A 22,532-nucleotide genomic window follows, 5' to 3' on the forward strand; every position below is an offset into this window, starting at 1 on the left:
CCACGCCTCCAAACCTTTGAATGAAAAAACCTCTGAAAGGCTGCAGTTATCCTTGCTGCTTGTGCACCATTTTTTGACCATATTTTTTCCTTACAATCAACTTTTCATTAATATGCTTTGATAATGCACTATGAAATGCCATCTCCCTAGTAGCTCGGCCTGAGTTAATAACTCCTGGACAAGTCACCAGTCTACTCCATAATTGTGTACACTAACAGTTTAGTATTAAAAACCTTTTTACTGGTCTGTTTTTTTTAAAAACCTCAAATTTGGTTTATTTGCCATAAGCATCACAAATGCTTAAAATATGTGTGTAATGAATGTAGTTAAATTTTTAACTGAATTACATAAACTTTTCAATGATATTCTAATTTACTGAGATGCACAATTTCAAATTATATTTTGGCCTATAGATTACACAAGCTTGAACTGTCAGAAATAAGTTGAATCCTTAAAAGCAAACAAGACAGTCTAAACATTTTTGTCCAACAGGTTTTAATACATTTTGCTTTTCCTGTACATCCAGGATGCAGGAACCCACCCCCCATAAAAGTTAACATAAAACATGATTAAAAATACGGCTGTTGTTGGCTTGCCTTTATGTGGACATGCTTGAACTGAGAAGTTCACAACTGATTTAAAAATGTAATATTTAAAGAGAACTGAGACGAGGCTTTCTACAAGTAGTTTAGCACCAGAGTCCAGATAGGAATTCCTTTTTCTCTTTGCAGACTAAACTGGAATTTTGACTTTAGATATTAAGATCATGTTTGCTCGGAATAGCATAAAGTTTTCCAGGTGTTTAACGCCAGAAGATGCTTCTGTATAACCAAACCGAGAATTAATCCGACAACACATAATCATTTGACAGTGTTGCATCACAAAAAGATCACTTTTGCTTAGAGACAAGCTTTTTTTCTTTACTGGAGACAAAGAACACATTTTTACTGGTTCACATTTCTTCAACAATAGCCCCGAGACGAGGTAACTGGGCTTATTTTAGAAAACAATCAGTTGGGAAGAAGGTAGTCAACACAGAAAGTGAAAATACCATCCAGTGGATCTGACTCAGCGTAAGTCCCAACTTTACATTTATTTAGATTCCCATGCCAGCTCGCTACCCATGAGGAAGATCTGATCATAAAAACAGAATTTCTGACAGTGACCCAACTTACAGTACGCCATTTAATGGCTTTACAAGTTTGTCTATTTTGAAATTCAAAAACCTAACATTGTTTTGTAACAACATATTAAAGTTAAAATGATCACTTTTTCACAGCCCCAGATCTGCAGGACAATCTTACATGACAGAAAATATGCATGTCGTGCATTGCTTATGTTGATTCTCTGCTCACGGAGGGGGAAAAAACAATTGTGGGATGAAAACGCTACAAAGAAATAAACAATTCTACACCAAGATTTAAATGTGTCACCCACTCACCCACGCCACTTAAAGGCGTCTAGTTTTAAACTAGTCTTTCAAAGACCGATTCCTGTCAGCAGATAGTAAAATTTAAAAGCAAATTTGTTACCATATGCAGGAAATAGCTGAATCCAGTGTCCGTCTGTCAACAGATGCTGTTAAGAGATACATTAAACATGCTGACAAACAATGCCATGCAAGGAACATGGACACAGGCAGGAAAAACTCAGGAAAACTCCATCCTTGGTTGACATTTATTCTCAGATTCAGCTTAGATCTGTTGTAATCAGATGTTATTGGCTTTAGTTACCGTATTTTAATGTTAGTATGCGGATAAAATCTGAAACACAAGCAGAACATTAAAACAGTGTCTTATTCCATGATTCCTCAGCTCAACAGTTCTGAATAAAAACTAAACCTTTCTGCTGCAACAAGTGCCCCCCACTGTCAACGCCTCAAGCATTCATGCCATGATGCAAGCTCTAGGAATACAGTCACAGATGAAGCAGTGCACCAAGGCTAATACCTGAAAATATTGCTGTGTGTGACAGTGAGCGACTAATTATTACTAACATTAAAAGTAACAGATTCATAAACTAACTTTTAAAGCACTCTAGTTGGTGTCTAGTTGTAATTTACTGACCATTACACAGAAACAGAAAAGATGAAAACTGGTTGTTAAAAACAAGAGCTGTAAACAACCTGGCTGTCACAATTAACATGACCCTCAAGTGCTAAAAGAAAATCCAGGAACACGATAAAAAATCTGCAGCCAGGAGCTCCATGAAGACCACACAGCTTGACAGATCTCTTTACTGGTAGTGCTAACTGTGGCCCGACAGCGTTGAATTCACCAGACTTGGGTCTAGTTGTTGTCGTCGTCGTCGTCGTCATCATCGTCGTCCTCGCTGATGAGGTATCCCCGGGCCCCGCTGTGGTGAGGAGGGGAGGTCTTAGAGAAGAAGGGCAGACGGAAGGTAGGGGAGGGTGAGCGCTCCTCTCGGGTGGGGCTGCTGTTGGGGCTCTGCCTGGGGCTGATGGCCTGCAGCATGCGGCCTTTTCCTTCCTTCAGCATGTGCTTCTGTAGAGCGGAGGAAGAAATGACGAAACTGGTTTTTTTTTTTCCGGTTAACAGCAGGATTTTTTTTCCTCACAATTGACTTATCTCTTTTTTCATTCTTTATTATCCTATTAATATTACTAATTATTTTGTCTGATTACTTAAGTTTGATCTTTTGTAATGTGTCTCCAGTGGTTCTATGTCTGTTTTCTAACCTCTTAATCACTTTGTGTTACACTTGGCTGTATGAAAAGTTCTCTATGAATAAAGTTTGACTGAATATAGAGCTCAGAAAAAAATGTAAGCACTGCAAACCCTTTTTTTAAGATCAGCATCTCTACATGGATGATGGCCGTTCCTTTCCAAGGCTACATCATTCAGCCCAATGAGGTCCCTGAACCCAGCAACAATGTGAAAGACTGGAGGAGAGCGGGCCTGATGCAATCAGGAGTTAATCCCCCAAATGCTGATTTCTGTACTATTTCTCAGCTAAAATATGACCACGGTGTTGTTTAGGCAAACATGTTTATTTTAGACAAATGTGCATATAATAAAAGAGTCAATTTTGCAGTGGCCTCTTGCTGAGTATTAAATTTAATCACACATTTTACACATTTTATTTCAGGAAAAAAACTCTAAACCTCGTCCAAACATGTTTCTATTGTTCCAGAAACTCCCTGGCTGCCTTACTGTTATCAACCATCAACAACACTCTGGTGACACTCCCTGCTGCGTCACCAAGCTCCACAACAAGTTCTTACATGAACCTCCATCTGCTAGTCAGGATAAATATTCAGGTATGAATATATCCATTTGACTGGGAAAGAAAACAGTACAAAACTGAATTTAGAAAGAAAGAAAAACATTTTGCTGCTTGGGGTTTGAGCACAGACAGCCCCGGTTGTAGGAGGACCCAAGCAGAATTTCATTTGGGGGCCCACTTGTGTTTAAGGGCACCACCCATTACGGCACCACTGTTATGCTTGACTGTTACACCACTCACTTCAAAATCCAGATAAGAGTAACCATTTCTACTTTTATTTTTATTGGTCTTTTTCAGTTTTTCCCCACAGTAATAGTAGCCATCCAGTGAGCATTCATATGAAGGGTAGATGAAGGGAGAAGGAGCCACGATTAATGTTAATGTCATGTTCATAACCTGATAATTTATTTACAAACAGCATGAAATGTTTTCCAAGATCAGACTAAAGTGGCAGAAAAGACTGATTTAGCTTTAAATTATGACCCCCATCCTCCCAAGTTAAGAAGCTTTGAGAATTTTAATCTCACCTGGGGCCCCTAAGCAATGTAATTAGGTGAGCTCATATACAGGAAAAGGTTTTGGCACACATGGAAAAAAGATGTGCAAAACGCTGTAAAATAAATCCAACAATATAATCTGGCACTGAAATGTATTCTGGCATTCAGAAATCTTCTTTCTAACCACAAGATTGTTTTAAACAGAATAACCTGTTAATTCTCTGCCAATATTCAATAGTGTGTGAAAAGTCTTAAAATGGTGCATCAGCATGATCTATCCAGAACAAATGTACAAAAATCCAACACTCTACATTTACTCAAATCTACAATTTGAGTAAATGTATATAAATGTGAAAAAAAAAATCCCAATAATACTTTTTTTAACAAAACCCCCTGCTGTCAACACCTGGTAGAACCCACCTTTAGTCAAACAAATAGCACCTAGTCTTCTCCCAACAGAAAAATGTTGATTTTTCTGTCTGTCAAAGCATTTCTGTGTTGATTCGGCCGTATGTTTTGGATCATTATCCTGCTAAAAGAGCAGGTGATGATCCACTTTCTCATGTTCATGATTTTATGGACTTCTAACAAGGTTCTTAGGGCCTTTGAGAAAAGAAACACAGCATCAAACATCCTCCACAGGGTTTGTGGAAGAAAAGCTTACCTGACCAAAACACACATTTCCTGTTAAAGTCCTAGCGACAAACTTTTGTGATGGGTGGAGAGATAATCCCTTTTCGGTCATCACAATAAAAAAAATTGGTTGCTATGGAGATTTCTTTTACCATCTTCCTCACTGTGTTGGGGGGCGAGATAAACATTGGTCCTCGCACAGCCTTTTCTGTCACAGTCCCATTTGTTTTCGTCAGTCTTCGTCCTCATCAGAAATTATGGCTTAGTTCAGACTGGAAATCTGATCATGCTGGTTTTGGGAACGGATTAACTGAGATTTTGGAGACCAGACATCAACAAATCTCCACTAATTGCTATGGTAACAAGACATCAGTAACATTATAGCTTTACTGTAAACTCTCAGCGGTTGGTTTCCTCCAGCTTTCCATGCGAGGAGGAGCCAGGAAACTAATAATTTCTTAATCTTTCCTCAAATAGTTGCTTTCCAAGAAAACCGATGTTGTGAGTAAATACACTTTGAAGCATGAGTATTCAGACCACAGCAACACATTTCCAGGCCATTACCACCATGTTTTCTAAACAAACCTTGATTGCACAGATATTTAAGACCACAAACGAGTGGCATGCTCACCAGAGCTCCCTCAGGGCCGAACATCTGCAAGAAGTTGCCAATGAACTCTCTGGACTTCTCCTCCCATTTCTGGATCAGGTCGATACTCTTCTCCTCCACCTTCTGGACAAACTCTTTGCTCTTCTCCTCCACGTCACGTACCTTCCTCTTAACCTTGTCCACTCGCTCTTGCAAGTGGTACTTCTTCTCCTGGTGTGACAACAGCAAATGTGTTATTATTTAGAGATTTCGTTCTAAACCTTCATGGCAGTACAGAGGAGGCCATAAGGCAGCAGAGGATGAAGCCACAAAGGCAGCCATGTCTGTGATGCTTCTTAAGATAAACCAGAAAGTCATACGTTGATGAAGCTGACGTTGAGTTCTTTGGCTGTGTAACCTCTCTGCAGGTTGCGTCTGACATACACATCATAGTCCCGGACTATGCGTGTGATGATGTCAGATGTGGAGATGCCCTCTGTCCGCTGGGTGGGAGCAAACATGCCTGCAAAACAGAACAGTAACGAAAACGTCACTTTAGGCAATGAAGTTTAGAATCCAAGAGCCTACTTCAAGTTATTCTTAACACTGCTGAGCATTTGATCAGGATGCCCCCTGGGCGCCTCCCTTTGGAGGTTTTCCAGGTACGTCCCACGGGGGGGACTCTCTGAAAGAACTAGTTATCCCATCTGGCCTGGCAACGCCTTGGGATCCCCCAGAATGAGCTGGAGGGTGTTGCCGGGGAGAGGGATGTCTGGGTTTCCCTCCTGGACCTGTGGCCCCTGTGGCCCGATCTCGGATGAGTGGAAAACAACGGACGGATGTTACGACTGACAGTGGAGGTGTTACAGACCAACATAAGTAGCACATAATTTGAGAAGCTGAAGAAAAAAAATATCTGACAAGTGTCAATATTTAGTAGAGCCCCCTTTTGATGCAATTACAGCTGAATGTTTTTTTGGGTATGTCCATAATAGCTTTGCATATGTGAGACTGAACTATTTCAGTCTCACTCACATCCGATGGAGAGCATCTGTGAACATCAATTTTCAATGAGATTTTGGTCTGGACTTTGTCTGGGTCTTTCAAACAGATAAATATGCTTTGATCTAAATCAGAGATCTCCAACATCTGAAAAGCCATTCAGGCTCTAAATGGATCCCTGCATCCATTATGCACTGTATTTCTTATGAAGTATGAAATCTCCTTACTAGCAAGAACTTTGTTCTAGTTTTTGCAGCCTCAAAAAAAAAAAAAAAAATTTCTCTGTTCTTGTCAAGTATTTACAGGCCTTGACAGTTGCAGGACAGTCACCTTTGAAGATGTGGATGTGAACCATTCCATTAAAGTACTGGTTATAAGTGAACCTCCACCTCTTTTTTTGCACCCTCCAACAGGTCCTAACCAACTCCTTCAAACTCCCCTGTGCCTGTTTCACAGTGGGGATGGTGTGTTTATTGTGATGTGTATTGTAACTTATGCTGTAACCTAAATTGCACATATTTGTCATTTCAACAATCAGGTTTCTTTAGAAAATGTATTCCAAGGGATTTAAAGCATTTGGCCCGGGCGCTGCGACAATATCGTAGGGGTTAAGAGTGCGACCCATTTATGGAGGCCTTAGTCCTCAAAGCAGGCTGTCGTGGGTTCAAGTCTACACACTTTCAAAAAATGTGAAAGATATAGGCCACTAGTTTCTAAAAAACAGAAATTAATTTAAATAGATCTGGCCCATGGAAAATGCAAACATAAAGCCCAGCATCATTTTTGTTAAAAGAAAAATCCTGAATCTTTGTGAGGGTATGTCATCCCTTTCCTTTACTGTTATGATTTACCTGCTTCTTTAATGTGCTTGTACACATCATCACTGCCTGCTGATGAGTATGGAATGTCATCGTGGGCCACGAAATCAATCTGGAAAAATCATTGCAACATACATCACTCATCAGAGCAGATTCAGATCTATAATTTGCACCAGCAATACAGACACATGCACACAAACAGCCGGGAGAAGGTTACAGAAGATCAAAGGTGGCCAACTAATATTAAAGGCTCTTTTACAAGTTTGGAATCCGTGTCTCTCATTGAAAACTTCAATGTTCAGCTTGTTGATTTCTGCTCTTTAACTCTGGTGTCTGATGTCTTTATGTTGTCCACTTACGCGATGCTTTGCAAGGAACTCTGGCGTTAATGTCCAGGGAGCATTTCGCACCACTTCATCCACGTAGCGGCAGTGTCTGATGGCGTCGTAGCGCTCATCCTCATTCATCACAGTGAAGCCCTTGTATTTGTGGGTGAGCTCATCACTGCACACTGTGAACCAAAGGAAATATTTACAGAAAGCCCCTTGTAGAGTACTGTTGCAAATCCTCCTCAAACCAACACACGACCAAGATGGTGTATGTACACCACTAATGCCTGTTGATGCCTAATCTACACATACCAAAGATCGTATTAGAAGCACTTTGCTGCCATCTTGCAGTCTTTGTTATGACCAATTATCCTTAGTTTCTCCAATATTTGTACTAAATACCAAAATTAATGTTTAGTTTGGCTATATTTAATTAACCATCTAATCTAATCAATTTAGAATCTGCTTAACAGCAAAGACACAAGTAGTGTATTCATGTATATAAATATAAATAACTTCAGAAGGTAAAATCCCATGAATGAAGCTGGTTCAAGCTGAAAATACCTGTCACACAGCTGTGGCGTGACAGCCCGATCTAGTGCCAGCACACCTGACCTCTCAGACTGTAAGCTCTCTGGACTTTTTTTTATCATTAAATACTCTATAGTAGTTCTCTATTATAAAAAAAAAACCATTTAAACATGTAAGTATATTTGGATTAGCTGCAAACGTTACGTCTAATCTCTACAAAAGGCCTACGTTTGCTGTTTGTTTCCCGTATAAACAGTTAACCAAGTTTAAATTATTTTGTGCAAATACCAAGTGGCATAACATTTGTGCCACATAAATATTTTTACTCTACTTAAATTACATTGTGCAATAACTCTTTACCATTAAATTGAATTCAGTAATATTTCTACATGAGTTTATATAGTTGATTTGCCATCTGAAGAGTGAGTCTCCTTGGTTGAGAAACACCAAACATCTTTCCAGTTTCTGCCTACTGACAGGAATATGGGTTGCATAGCTCTGGATCTGTAACGCTCAACTCAAAACAATTATTCCTCTTCATACAAAACAACCCTCTGATGTAAGCCCAGAACAGATATATGGATAAACAACTGCTCTGGAAGGTGGTGTTTTATGTGCAGGGAAAGGGAACTCATAAGAGAAAAGCTGTATTCAAGAATTTGTGAGAGGAAACTTTTGCCGAGCCGTTATGAGGGAAAAAGTAAAGTATCAAGCAGAGAGTTATATTACAAAAATATAGTTGGCTATCTGGTGTTTTAGGCTTTATAAAGAAATGCAGAGGCAGTTATTGGAATATACTCAGGTCCAGTTATTTCATTATTTTAGCCAAGGAAAGTGCTGTAGCCAAAGATCAAGATTCATATTCCTGCCATCAACAATCTAAACCAGTGATACCAAAGCATGTGGGAACATCAATAAATAAACTTTGCCAAGTTTGCTGACTAAATTAGTAGATATTTTTTATTTTCTTTAAAAACTAAGATTCACCTTTATCATCCATCCCACTGTCCAGAGATCACGTGTTGTTGTTACCCTGACAACCAGCTAAATTCTCTGATGAGCATAAATTACCGAAAGAGAAAATAACCTGAAATTGCCCAGTCAAAGCTTGACCCAAAACGTTTTTGTCATTTTCCCCCTGAAAATTTTATTTTATTCGAAATTTTATTTATTTCGGAGTTCATCACAGCCAAGGTTTAGATGCTGTTCCTCTTCTCTTACTAATTTATTACTGATGTATTTATGTACAGATGTTGCAAACCTGTGCTCCAAAATGCACAAATCAATCAATCAATTCCAACCTCCAACCCCACAAAAGCACATAGTACATAAAACACATGCAGGTGCACACACAAAGCTTTGCCTGGATGATGGTTTTCAAATCTTTTACTATAATGAACTTAATGTTTGATTGTGAATGCAGCATCTAAATGTTAGTCTTTGTGTAGATAAAGATTTAAGTCTGTAAAGAATAGTGTTTTAATCGATCAGTGTTGTTATATTTATTTTTTCACATAATTCTACAAACACACCTGGGATAAAAGCAGTTATATGTGTAAAATCACAGTTTACTATAATTAAAGTCTCATTTAGACTTCTGACCATCATTTAGTGTGTAAATATTCTGTGTATGCCCAAGCCTTGTCCTTTCCCTGCCATGTCATGGTTAGGATTACCTAAAACCCAGACTCACACTCACTCACCTCCAACAATGAGATGTGAATTTGGAAAGAGACGTTTTGCCTGCATCAGAGCTCTGGCATGACCTGAGTGGAAAACATCAAAGATGCCATCTGCATAGACTCGCACAGGTCTGTTGACTGGATGCAGAGAAATAAGACGTGGAAGAATGATTAAAATCGCCGTCACTGGTGAATGCAACAAGGACTGAGATGAAACCTGCAGATACTTAATAAAAGTTAACAAAAACCAAAGTTCAAACAGCATGAATGAACCCCAAAACCATGTAATTAATCTCAAACTTACAGGGGGTTCCTTTCTTTGCCTCTTCCATAGTGACTCTCTCGTAGGGTTTATTATCTGGCTTGAGCTCATCAGCAAAAGGTGCAGGGTTTTTCAGTCCCTAAAAGACCCAGATGGTTATTAACAATAATGTTTGTAAAAAAAAAAGGTTTAATTTAAATTGACACAAAAGTAATTCCCTAACGTCGCCCTAAAAACATTAAGCAGGGAAATGTAAAATTTGCTCTAGTTTTGTAATAATATTTTCTTTAGCAGCACAGAAGGATGTTGTAATGAATGGTCAAGTGAATAAACTTTTACTTTTTTTTTGCAGCACTAGAGGCCTTTATTTTTTATTTTTTCATTTTTTGACAGTAGGTAGACAGGAAAGAGGGCAAAGAGGTCAAAGAGGGGGGGAGACATTCGGCAAAGGTTGCTGGGTCCGGGATTCAAACCTGGGACAGCCGCATCGAGGACTATAGCCTCTGCTCATGGTCGCGCGCTTAACCACTACACCACCAGCGCCGCGCCAGTGAGTAAACTTCTTAACAGAGATCAGCAGCATTTTGAAACTCTACTGCCTAACGCTATTTGCAATGCTGCTTTGTTTCTTCAGAACATAAAGAAATCCACAGAAGATATTAGGCAAACAGAAAACACAGGGCAAACATGTTTCAAAATGAGAGCTGAAGGACAGAGCTGACTCACCACCGTACATCGGGGGATCTTCCCAAGTCTTTCCCCTTCTTCAGTCTCCCCATTGGAGCCTTCTCTTCTTCTTTTCCTGGCTATTCCCAGCTCGTGGGAGCTTTGGGGCTCCATCTGGGCTCAAAGGCAAACACGGATACGACTAAAACACACCACAGTTCACACAGACATAGTGATAAAACGACCACACAGAGACATACTCTCAACTTTATACTCTGTCAGGGGGCAATGCTGGGGATATGGTTGCATAATGACGCATCATTTTAGAAGACTGGACTGACTGCAAGTCTGGACAGCTGTGAGGTTATGAAGGCTGTCGTGTGCTTAGTCAACTTTGACCCAGTAACAAAGAAGGAAACATAACATGGGTCTGGGCTCTTTAGCTTTCTATTTGACTAACTACAAAATTAAACAAACAAAAAAAGACTGATATCCAGTCTTAGCGAGATGCTAACAAAAACCCGTATTTCTTCAAAATACTATTCAACTGTGACTTATGTTAGAAGCGAGGAGTGAGTTTTGTCCTGCAAAGTGTGATGTGATGTAAACATTAGGATCATTACTAGTTATACATTAGTAATTATACATTAGAAACTTCTTCATTTAAGCGGACTTTGTTATGCATAAAGACGGCAGCAGGATACATTTCAGTTATATTTAAAATAAATCACAGAGTGATTCAAAGTCTGATTTTGCACTGTAGTGTAGATTTTAAGTCTGTACATCTCTACGAGTTTAACACAGATTGCTAAATATGCTTTTTTGTTTTACAAAAATGCTCAGGTAACTTCATTTTGTTATCAGATAAACAGTTCTAACATTTATATCTCATGATTTATGTGTTGACATTGCTGAAGATGAATATTTCAGGATAACTTTCTGCCAATCAATCAACTACAGATGGAGAAAAAACTATTTTATGGATGTCCAAAAAAAAAAGTAGTGTTAGAGAATCCTATATATTCTGATCATCTTAAAACAAAATAAGTTAAATAAAATACAGCACCTACATTTAGTTTGAAGGGATTCTTAGAGGTACTAACAACTGTACCACTTATGTTTTTGAGAAAATAAAGAAATAGCTAAAATTGTTAGGATTTTTTTTTTTCCTCACTTAAAGAATGTGCTCAAATTACAGCCTGGATTTGTTTCCCTTTTCAGGATATGTTTCTGTTGTTTCAGTAAAAAGATGAATTTATTTTAAAGGTTTTTAAATCATATTTACCTGGGGTGACAACAAAGTTGCCTGTGTCTGTATGCAAATCAACAAACATGCAGAGGGCTCATGTTGGATTGGTGCATGTGGCTCTTTAGCTAGTTCACAATGGCTCAAGAAGAGCTACTTTTGTCATCTTGTTTCATAATATCTGCATTTCTACGACAGAAAGAAACCGGTTCGGTCTTTTTACATATTTATGATGCAATGGATTTAGTTAACTCCTTTCTACTTAGAGAATTGCAACTTTCCTCTCATTGTATAGGTTTTATGACTCTCTAATCTAAAATCCCACGCCAGGCAACTTGTGCAATCACCACCCGACCCCCATCCCTTCTCTGTTGGCAGCAGAAGGAAGCCCTGCAGGGCTCCCACATTGACAGGAGATTAATATGAACAGCAGATGTCATTCTCATTGAAAATGACTTTAATAAGAAAGCAACAAGAGCTGGTACCAAAGTCTTAACTGACCCCAACCAGAGGCAAACAAGGGGAAAAAATAAGCTTTTAACCTCATGTAATAGGCTTTATTGCGCCAAACTGAGATAATTGTTGATGAGCAACTAGCTTACTGATACTGTTTGTTAAACCATCTTTAAAAATGCAAAAACACAAATTAATTTCCTAGAACTCAAAATTGTCTCAAAGGGTTTTTTTTCTCCAATTGAGATCACACAGATAACTGACATCTTCAGCCTCTTTAATGCAGGAATCTACTTTTAAAAGAGTTCCTTCCCTCCTGATTATCCCCTTACAGCCTTAGGCTTCAGCTGCATTTTTCTCGATAAGAGTGAAATATCACTTGTATATTTTTACAGAAAATTAGAAAAGACATCACTGCATTTTGGCAAACTCTTCCCTTAGTCAGAAATAAGTGACCAAAAACAGCTGACGGAGAAGTTATTCTGGTGACACTGGTTGAGTTGCTCAGTCGTTAAAACCCTGAACTGTTGGTTGTTTATATTAAAGCTTCTTATGTTTCAAAACAACAAACAGTCGATCTTTTTCGTTCGTTTAAGATTTAAAAACCCTTTCAAGTTTTTGCCAACTTACCGTTCACTCTTTTGTCCCGGAACCCTGATTTAAAGGGGTGGGCGGATTCCAACACCTCGTCCTGCCAGCAGGCTTAGCTAACGCCGCTAGCCGCTGTCGAAGGCTAGCTGTCAAGTTGTGTGGCTAAGTTTGTTAGCTTAAACCGTTAGCAATGTGCATATCTGACATCTTTAACATGAATAAAACTCCCTGAGCGGCCAAAAACGGTTCCCGCTGCGTTGCTGGTGAATACCAAGCGACCGCCGAGAACATGGATAGTGTATTAGCATTGACAGCTTGTACTACAACGCTGACAGGTCACCAACACAAGAACTACAAAACTAAGACATCCTAACCGGAAATACCTAGTAACTCGCTTCCGGAACTGTTTTGTCGTGCCGCCATCTAGTGGACATAATGTATATGGCAAGCAAGTGGTAGGATGCCTAGCAGAAGTATTTTAACCCGTTGAACTTTTTCAGTTTGTCACATTACAGCCCCAAACCTAAATGTTTTTTATAGAGATCTTAAGATGGATTATCCTAACGTAGCACATAACGAAAGCAGAGGAAAAAGGATATATGTTTTTTCAAAATTATTTGCACATAAAAATACACGTTGTGTGTGTTTGTATTTAGAGTCAGACCCGTCAGACCCGAGTCAATAGAACCAATGTTCACAGATGCTCTGCATCTATTCAGACTGAACTTGTACAATTTTGCAAATAAAAAAATTTTCATTTCAATCTCTAGGTTAGGGTTAGAGATATTAGCTGCTAGAGATATACCCTCAAAAGATCTGTAGCTGTAATTGCAGCAAACAGGGTAAAAGGGTTTCTAGTCTTGCCACAAACTGTGAAATACATTTTAGTCTGAGAACTGACTGGGCCATTCTAAGATATGAATTCGCTTAAGCTCCAGACGCTTTTTGAATAGCCCTGGTTTTAATGAAGGAAGACATTTAAATATATATATATAAAGAACCTGCATTAAGACCAATAAAATATAATGGAAATTAAATATGTTTAGTCAGTCATTTTCTACTGCTTATTCCATAGTGGGGCTGGGGCCTATCTCCAGCAGTCTATGGGCAAGAGGTGGGGTACACCAATCCATCGCAGGGCAACACACAAACAACCACACACTCATTCATTCATACACCTAAGGGCAATTTAGAGTGATCAATTAACCTAACAGGTATGTCTTTGGACTGTGGGAGGAAGTCAGAGTACCCAGTGAGAACCCATGCATGCATAGGGAGAACATGCAAACTCCATGCAGAAAGACCCCAGGCTGGGAATTGAACCCAGGACCTTCTTGCTGCAAGGCAACAGTGCTACCAACTGCACAACTTTCCCTTTCTCAAACCTAACACCATGGGGTGTCTCTATGACAAAAAACAGGTAATCTGAGCACATGATACCGTGAATACTCACACGTGCAGGTCAGTGGTTGTTCTCAAAGTGACTTGCCTCAGTAGTCACGCTTTATTATTAGATTAAACAAACAGCTTATCTTATCAAGGGGATCTAAAATATGTTTATCATAATTTATGAAAACCATGAAAATGTCTTCTGTAAAACAATAAAGATCAAATCTTAAGTGCAATGAAATAAATAGATAGAAAGTTTAAAAATGAATGTGTTAACATTTGAACACCTGATTTCTTTTCCCCTTCTTCCAGGCAGATGTTATTGCAATATTTCTAAGTGAAAGTCTTGCAAAGATTTCTTGTGCATTGGCTGCTTATTCACTTGTTTTTTTACAAATTTTTATCTGGTCCTTTCATTGTTTCTGGATATGACCTAGAAATGTGTCTTGATAATTCATAAGCCAGTTTGGTAAAAAGTAAATGTCAATAACATATGGAAACAAATAAAACAAAGCTTTGAAACTCTTACTTAAAAAGATTACAATAAGTCGGAATCCCTGACAAAAAGCATTTAAGCAACAATAGATGTTTTGTAGAAGCCTTGGAGAAATTTATATAGTTTGAATGGTGGTGATAAGGCAGCAATCCTTAGAAATTACACCTTTAGTGGTTCATTTGAATTCAATGTTCTGATGAAAACTTTACATCAACAAAATTTATATCAGGATCTAAATAATGAACTTTCATTTGACCAATACATAAGAAAATCAACTTGGAATCGAAATATTTTATATCTGCAATATTTTTCTAACTGTGGAAAAGAACTTGGAGACTGAGGAATGTCACACTTTGATCATAAGAACCAAACAGGGACTTTAGGAAGGATTTGTTGTGTTTAGGTCGATGCTTTTTGTAGCTCTATAATCTTCACCCACAGGAAATATAGTTTTAAATTAAATATTTTTTTTCATTTCTGACTCTTCTAAAAGGTCTTTGAACAAGACTAGTGGGTTCCAAAGATGTGGAATGGGCCCCACTGGGGATCATGACTCAATCATTTAATTCTAACCAATTGAAAGGTTAGCCTACAAGTACTTTGGTACAGGAATCAACAAGCTTTTATTTAAGTCACATATTGAACATGTTGTAAAGAAGCTGAAGATCATACTAGGACCAGTGGATTTCATCTCTTCTTTTTGCAGATGACGTGGTCCTGCTGGCCCCCTCTAGCCAAGACCTACAGTATGCACTGGGGCGGTTCGCAGCCGAGTGTGAAGCGGCTGGGATGAGGATCAGCTTCTCCAAGTCCGAGGCCATAGTTCTCGACTGGAAAAGGGTGGCTTGTGCTCTTCAGGTTGGAGGGGAGTTCCTGTCTCAAGTGGAGGAGTTCAAGTATCTCGGGGTCTTGTTCACGAAGAATGGAGCGGGAGATCGACAGACGGATCGGTGCGGCTGCCGCAGTAATGGGGGCACTGTGCCGGTCCATTGTGGTGAAGAGAGAGCTGAGCCAAAAAGCGAAGCTCTCAATTTACTGGTCGGTCTACGTTCCTACCCTCACCTATGGCCATGAACTTTGGGTCATGACTGAAAGAACGAGATCTCGGATACAAGCGGCTGAAATGAGCTTCCTCCGTAGGGTGGCCGGGCACTCCCTTAGAGATAGGGTGAGGAGCTCAGCCATCCGGGAGGGGCTCGGAGTAGAGCCGCTGCTCCTCCACATCGAGAGGAGCCAGTTGAGGTGGCTCGGGCATCTATACCGGATGCCTCCAGGACGCCTTCCTTGGGGGGTGTTCCAGGCACGTCCCACCGGGAGGAGGCCCAGGGGACGGCCAAGGACACGCTGGAGGGACTATGTCTCTGAGGGGCCTTAGAACGCCTTGGGCTCCCCCCGGAGGAGCTGGAGGAGGTGTCTGGGGAGAGGGACGTCTGGGCGTCTCTGCTGAGTCTGCTGCCCCCGCGACCCGGTCCCGCATAAGCGGAAGACGACGAGTACGAGTACGAGTACGAGTACAGTCATATTCAATGAATTATAATATGTGCTCCGACGAGGGTCATCTTTGTCAGATCAAAAGCATCTTTTCAAAATAACTTTTAGGCAGGTATTAAACATACTTCTATTAAGCTTATATTTCTTTACTAAAAATGTTTTTTATTGGTCTGATGTAATATTCTAATCTTAAATGTTGTGTTTTCATTCATTGTGAGCAGGGAATTATCATATTTAACATAAACAAAGGCTTGAAAGCATTAGTCTGCATGAAATATAATGTGTTTCATTTAGTGAACTGAGTTACTGAAATAAATGAACTTTTCAATAATATTCTAATTTATCGAATGGGTCTGTAAATAAAAGTATTATATTGGGTCCTGATGTTGTTTGTTCTGCTAATTTGCCCCAGGGTATTTGACTTACTAGTAAAGCTTAAACACTCAACAAAAAGAAAAGGTAAAAAGTCTCCTCTTCTGTTATTTTGTGGTTTAGAAGCTGAAGCGTTTGGGGGCTGCTGCTCTAACGTGCCTGAAATATTTTTTTATAGTGGGTGGGAATTAAAAAAAATACATGTTGAGGACACTTTCTGCTAATCATGAAAGAATTGAGCTTGACACATAATTTGGGCTTAAAGCTATTTATGTGACACTAGTACTCCTCAGAACCAGGACCAGATTTGGTCCCTCATAGGATGCATTTAATGTAGTTTGACATTACCTCCTACCTGAGTATATTTGCAGCTCCAATGCTTCGCTCTACAGTATTAGGTTTTTTAAGATAACAGTACGAGACATTAATAGACATCTCCATCATATTTTCTGCATATCTGACTGATTAGAGTAAGATAATCAGAATTGGGCTCTGTGAGTTATAAAGAATGTATAGCCCTGTTTGAAGATAGCACATAAGTGACATAGTGTTGAAATGAGGTGTGCAAAACTTAAAAAAACTGTTATGTCCTGCAGAGAGCTTCAGGGTAAGGTGTAATTTAAAGATCACAGGGGTAAATGTTATGATAATTGCTACCTTCAGAGTGTTGTGCAACAAATGCTGCTGTATACAAAGTAAAACAATGATCCTCTTTCTATTTTGTTGGATCAGTCTTTAAACTGTGTTTTCTTGCAGCTCGAAGTAAATATTGTTATGATTTAAGATTTTTGTAAACCAACAACTGAAAGGCTTGACAACATTTCAATAACTGACTGTTTAAAAAACCTTTAGCATGTTTAGTACACATGTGTACAGTTTCAGACAGCATTTATGGAGATTTGATATGCTTTTGTGGAAATTAAATAGTATTAAAGCTACAGTATTTAAATATGACAAGCATAACATGTTTTCCCCATGTTTCAGCAGAATTGATTTATTCTGTGAGGCGTTTTGTCTCAGTGCTCAGATGATATAAATGTATATTTAAGAGCAACCAGGAGCTTTACCCTTCCATTTCTGTCATGTCGGCTGAGCAATTATAGTACGATGTTCACCATTAGCCACCTGGCAGAAGCTCTCCGACACCCGGTCTCCCTCAGGGTCTCTTTGATCCCAGCCTAACCTGCTGCTCTGACAGAGAGAATTGGCTCTACTGCTGAAATGACAAACATAGGGTTGATGCAAATAGTTCTCTTAAAATGAGCCACACTCTTATATGTGTTGTATGGTTTATTCTGTTAATCCAAATTCAGAGAATTTAAATTTGAGCAATATCCATGCCTCGTGTTGTCCCTTTTTATGTGTAGACAAGTAAAGTATGACTTTCCAGGATGTATTTGAAAATCTGTGACTTGCAATTTTATTCACAGTCAACCACCTTTCACTGCCACAACCATGTTTTAATTGTTTATGTTTGCACAGAATGTTTAGCATATTCCAGAAAGGCCACTAAGTCAAATTTTGGTCTTGCCAGCAGTAGCATTTAGGCTGGATGCTCATATTTTGGTTGGTTTGCAGCTGTGATATTCTCACTCTATTTTGAGAGATGTTAAAGGCGTAGGATATTGTTTTTTATAACCTTACTCTGCAATAAAAATTATTGGTGACAATCTTCCTGATCTTTCTGCTATTCAGTTTCCCACTTTAGGGAAAGGCTGTGTCTTGGTGGAATTACAGGGGTGCCATAATCTTTCTCTTTCGGATGATGATTGATTTTTTAATAGTTTTATAACCTAACCTGACTTTAAGCTTCTCCACAACTTTCTACCTGACCTGTCTGCTGTGCTCCTTGGTCCTCATGATGCTGTTTGCTCACTAATATTCTCTGACAAACCTCTAAGGCCTTCACAGAACAGCTGGATTTTTACTGAGTTTTAAGATATACTCCAGAGGGCTGTAATTATGCGATTTCTTTAGGCAGATGGTTGCATCTGATTTCATTAATGGGTATCAGAGCAAAGGGTGCTGAAATCAAATGCACCCTGCAGCTGAAAGTCATGTATCATTTTCTGTCTTCTCCAAAAATAAACCACTACTTTGTGCTGGTATATCACATCAAATCCCAATAAAATACTAAGGTTAGTGGTTTTAATGTGACAAAAATGAAAAAAATATGAATGTTTTACGAAGACACTGTAACAGTGGAAGAAAGTTTATGGTTTGTACAGAACAAATGTAAAAATAATATTCAAAATTTGCAGTAAACACCATTTATCCTAAACAGCATCGACACATTATATATTTTGACAGGGCTCGTGTCTTATTTTATGCAAAAGGTTTTGGTTAAAATAAGTTGTTCAGGGTCCATAAACAACATCTACTAGGTTGTGTTATGTTGGCTTGGCGTTTGGCAGCCCATAATTCCTGCATACTTCTGAGCAGCTCAAACAGTAGTTGACTCAGCCCCCACCCTTTTTTTAACTGCAGTTAAAAAGACATATCCAGCTGTTCAATCGTAGGAGGATAATTGTTACCTGTCAACAAGTTTCAGTCTGAGGCAAGACAAATAAGGTTTTTTTTTTAAGTGTAAATGTACAGTTTCACATATTATTGCCATGACATGAACTCTTGCTTGACTCTTAGTAAGTTGTAAGGTTTAAGAAGGTTCAACAAAGAAGCTGAACTCTCTTTGCAGCCTGTGGCTTTTCTGCTGTAACAGCACTCTTTCTGTTTGCTTTATGAGGCGTCCAATTTTGTTTGAAGTTGGCAATGTAGAAGTGCTTTATGTGCATTATACTAATGAGTTTCCCTCCATCTGAAGAGAAAATGCATATGGGAGGAGTTTGGCCCACTGGCTGTGTCAAGCCATCCAATCAGAAAGCCCCAGTTTCCTTGGCAGCACCTAGTGATGTACAGCTGGGGGATGAGATCAGAACCATGAAGATGAAGCAACAGGTAAGCAGATTATGTTTACTGTGCCAAAATGTAGCAATAGTAGCTGTCAGCTTAGACATATTTAATTTTTTTTTCTTGAACTCGAGGCATAAAAAATAAAGTATTTGGTGCGACTCATAAGGTTCCGTAAAAAAAGGTCCAGCAATTACTGCTCAGGACACAAAACATGTACATGCTCTTTACAAGAATTAAAATGATGCTTTTTTTATTTACAAAAATGGATACTTTTTTGGACGTGGAGGATTTATTTAACACATTGTGATCAACTACAACTGTGATGCAAAACAGATTGTGCAATTACATTAATCTATTTGTCTGATAATTTAATTCCAGATGTCAGTGATGGTTTCCCTGGCGTCCTTTTTGAGAAAACTCTGCTGCCTGCTGTTAATGCCTGGTCTGTTAGTGACATGATTAGAATAAGTCATCATGTACTCTTCTCCAAACAATTAATCTAGCAATAAATGCACGTGAAAGATTTTTATACATGAAAGGAAAACAAAAAAGAAACAAGTATATTTGTCCTTGTTCCATTTTACCTTACCTTCATGCCTTTATTTTGCAGTTATACCTTGCAGTTTATGCAGACACAGTGTTTACTGCGTCTTTTATTTTGTTTTATTTTTGGTTCCTGACTAAAAATCCCTTTCCTTCCTTTAGGTTTCCTGGGAGCAACATCTCTGATGAAAGTAAAAAACCCTGATGGTATTTCTTCCTCTATCAATTCAAACTGTGATCAGATTCATTTGTAAAAGGGAAAACAAGAGAAGTATCTCAATAAAACTAAGTACTACTCAAAAGTGTTATCTGTGATTTTTTAGCTCTAATCTGAAATCTAAACAAATTTTCATCTTGCTTTCTACAAACTATCATCCCCACAGGAAATCCTGTCAGGATTGGATTTGCTGAAGCAAATGATTTCTTGACGAACTCTCGACCCAAGAGGAATGTTGATCCAAAATGGTACCGAGGCAACCCTGACTTTCAGTCCTACTACCGCTTCTACAATAGCATTGGACACATTGAAGGAGTAAGTTAAGGACAAACAGACACCTCCATTCCTAATGGTAATATATCAAATAGCCTTAAGACAATCATCTTTTACTGCTGGAGCAGAATCTCGTGCTGATAAATGGAGAAAAATTCCACCTTTGATTTAAGTTCACCCCCCGCCTCTCGCCCATAGACTGCTGGAGATAGGCACCAGCTCCCCCGCGACCCACTATGGAATAAGCGGTAGAAAATGACTGACTGACTGATTTAAATTCATTCATTTATTGGGGAAGAAATCCAACTCTGAGAATGAATAGTAATTTATACTTAACTTTTCTGTTCAGATTTTCTAGAAACATTTAACTTGTAATCCATGGCTTCCTTTTAAAGATATTTTTTCAGCACTAGTGGCCTTTATTTATTTTTTGACAGTAGGCAGACAGGAAAGAGAGAGGGGGAAACATTTGACAAATGTCGCCGGGTCTGGGACTCAAACCCGGGATGGCCCCTTCGAGGAATGTGGCCCCTACACCATCAGTGCCGCGCCCCATCCATGGCTCCCTTTTAGCCATGGAAATGCCCTGTCAAATGTTTACACGATCAATATAATAATAATAATAATGTGTATATATATATATATATATATATATATATATATATATGTGTGTGTGTATATGTGCATATTAACCTTTGGCCTTCTCTCAATGAACTTCTGGGAAGTTCTTTCAAGACTCTATGGAAAACTATTTCATGAAGCTTGTGGAGAGAATGCCAATAGAGCAAAGCAGTAATTAAAGCAAAGGGTGGATATTTTGAAGAATCTAAAATATAAAAATGCTTAGAGTTATTTCACACTTTTTGTTTTCTATATAGTTCCATGCATGTTCATTCACAGTTTTGTGGGTTTTGGTGAGAATCTACAATGTAAATAGTCATGAAAATAAAGAGACCCATTAAGTGAGAAAGTTTATATATATATATATATATATATATATATATATATATATATTATATACTTTAGTTTTTACTGAGGTCACCACTATGATTCATGTGTTTCAGTGAGAGTCTGCTTCAGTGTTGTGTGTCTCCTCTTGGTTTCTCCATCAGCTTTACGAGATTGACCGGATCAGGATGTTGTATCAGCAGATGCGTTTCCTGGAGTTGACTTATGGCCCCGACTCTGCCACCTACCAGAATAAAATGGGTGTCATAACTGGCACCACAGGACCAGCTACAACAGCTCATCCTCCTGCACCTTCCACAATGCCTGCTCCCACACAAAACCCACTGGAAAACGCTCAGAAGATCTATCTGTGCAACCCCAAGGACCCTTTGTGCAAACCTAAGATTGTCTACCTGCCGACAGGAGCTGTCCCCATACTGTGTGACCCCAGAATCAACCCCCATTGCAGGGCTAAAACAGAAAAGGGGACTAAAACTGCTGCATCCAAACCAACACCAGCCACTCCTGCTCCTGGAAAGGGTGACCCACCTGCCCCTCCACCAGTCCCCATGAAAGGGATGGAGTATGACTGTGACCCGTACTGGGATCCAGACTGCCTCATCGACCAGTCTTCCCATCCTGTTCAGGAAGCATCATCACCAGCAACACTGCCTGAAGACAAACTGGAATTAGAAGACGAAACAACAGATAAAGGGAATGTCCCTGTTGTTTCAACTACAGCTAAAAAGAAAAATCCTTACCCTTACTTTGACCCATATGATTTCAAATGAGACCTATAGGACCCCTTTCATTATGCCGAGTCAGCTCCTGATCCACACTAAAAACAATGCTATCTAGGAAAACATGACCAGCTGATCAACAACTAGACCAAAAAAAGAGTACAATATAATACTGCAAGTTACAGTTACAAATTTGATACATTTTTCCAGATTACCTGTACAATGTGACTAATGCACAGAAACATTTTTGAAATATTAAAATAAAAAAATACTTAGCAGATTAATGCCTTTACGAGAGTTTTTATTTCCCTTGATGTTTATAAAGCTGTAAGATAAAATAAATGTCTAATTTCTTGAAACTAATTTTTTCAGAAAGTCCAAATCTATCAGTGGTTTAAGCTGAAACTTGGAGGTTGGCAGCATGAAGGTTTGGGGATGCTTTTCTTCAGCCGAGACAGGGAAACTGGTCAGAGCAAACTAAGAGCACTCTCCATCTTCAATCTAACTGAGCTTGAGCAACTTTGCAAAAGATAATGGGCAAAAATGTCAGTCTCTAGTGCAAAGCTGATGAACGCTTCAGATTTCTTTTGACCAAGTTTTTAAACCCA

General features: G+C 39.0%; 2 protein-coding genes across 3 annotated transcripts; one reads left to right on the plus strand and one right to left on the minus strand.

The window, feature by feature from the left end:
• Window positions 1–1,042: 1,042 nt before the first annotated feature.
• Window positions 1,043–12,920, minus strand: pcyt1aa (phosphate cytidylyltransferase 1A, choline a). 2 transcript variants are annotated; one of them, XM_047367583.1, is made up of 9 exons: window positions 12,585–12,920; window positions 10,316–10,457; window positions 9,632–9,728; window positions 9,349–9,465; window positions 7,145–7,296; window positions 6,819–6,897; window positions 5,346–5,488; window positions 5,008–5,196; window positions 1,043–2,504 (listed from the first exon to the last, which is right to left on the minus strand). In XM_047367583.1, exons 2-9 carry the CDS (start codon window positions 10,427–10,429, stop codon window positions 2,289–2,291), a joined length of 1,107 nt encoding a protein of 368 aa, XP_047223539.1. In that variant the 5' UTR covers window positions 10,430–10,457; window positions 12,585–12,920; the 3' UTR covers window positions 1,043–2,288. The 2 variants fall into 2 exon arrangements, with proteins under 2 accessions (XP_047223539.1, XP_047223538.1); XM_047367582.1 differs by having other exon boundaries at window positions 10,316–10,429; window positions 12,585–12,919.
• On the plus strand, window positions 2,512–22,204 carry LOC124869622. Its single transcript, XM_047367581.1, has 6 exons — window positions 2,512–3,280; window positions 19,115–19,248; window positions 19,582–19,645; window positions 19,909–19,953; window positions 20,130–20,278; window positions 21,349–22,204. Exons 1-6 carry the CDS (start codon window positions 3,136–3,138, stop codon window positions 21,973–21,975), a joined length of 1,164 nt encoding a protein of 387 aa, XP_047223537.1. The 5' UTR covers window positions 2,512–3,135; the 3' UTR covers window positions 21,976–22,204.
• Window positions 22,205–22,532: the final 328 nt, after the last annotated feature.

The sequence above is a fragment of the Girardinichthys multiradiatus genome, chromosome 6 (genome assembly GCF_021462225.1).
Source record: "Girardinichthys multiradiatus isolate DD_20200921_A chromosome 6, DD_fGirMul_XY1, whole genome shotgun sequence".
Taxonomy (NCBI): Eukaryota; Metazoa; Chordata; class Actinopteri; order Cyprinodontiformes; family Goodeidae; genus Girardinichthys; species Girardinichthys multiradiatus.

Coding starts and splice junctions, on each gene's coding strand:
- LOC124869622 (XM_047367581.1), top strand. CDS start 3,136: ATGTTTCTATTGTTCCAGAAACTCCCTGGCTGCCTTACTGTTATCAAC. Junction 3,281..19,114: donor TAGTCAGGATAAATATTCAG/GTATGAATATAT, acceptor CTCCATCTGAAG/AGAAAATGCATATGGGAGGA. Junction 20,279..21,348: donor GCATTGGACACATTGAAGGA/GTAAGTTAAGGA, acceptor TTTCTCCATCAG/CTTTACGAGATTGACCGGAT.
- pcyt1aa (XM_047367583.1), bottom strand. CDS start 10,429: ATGGAGCCCCAAAGCTCCCACGAGCTGGGAATAGCCAGGAAAAGAAGA. Junction 7,297..9,348: donor TTCACATCTCATTGTTGGAG/GTGAGTGAGTGT, acceptor TTTGGTTCACAG/TGTGCAGTGATGAGCTCACC. Junction 5,197..5,345: donor TCAACGTCAGCTTCATCAAC/GTATGACTTTCT, acceptor TTGTCACACCAG/GAGAAGAAGTACCACTTGCA.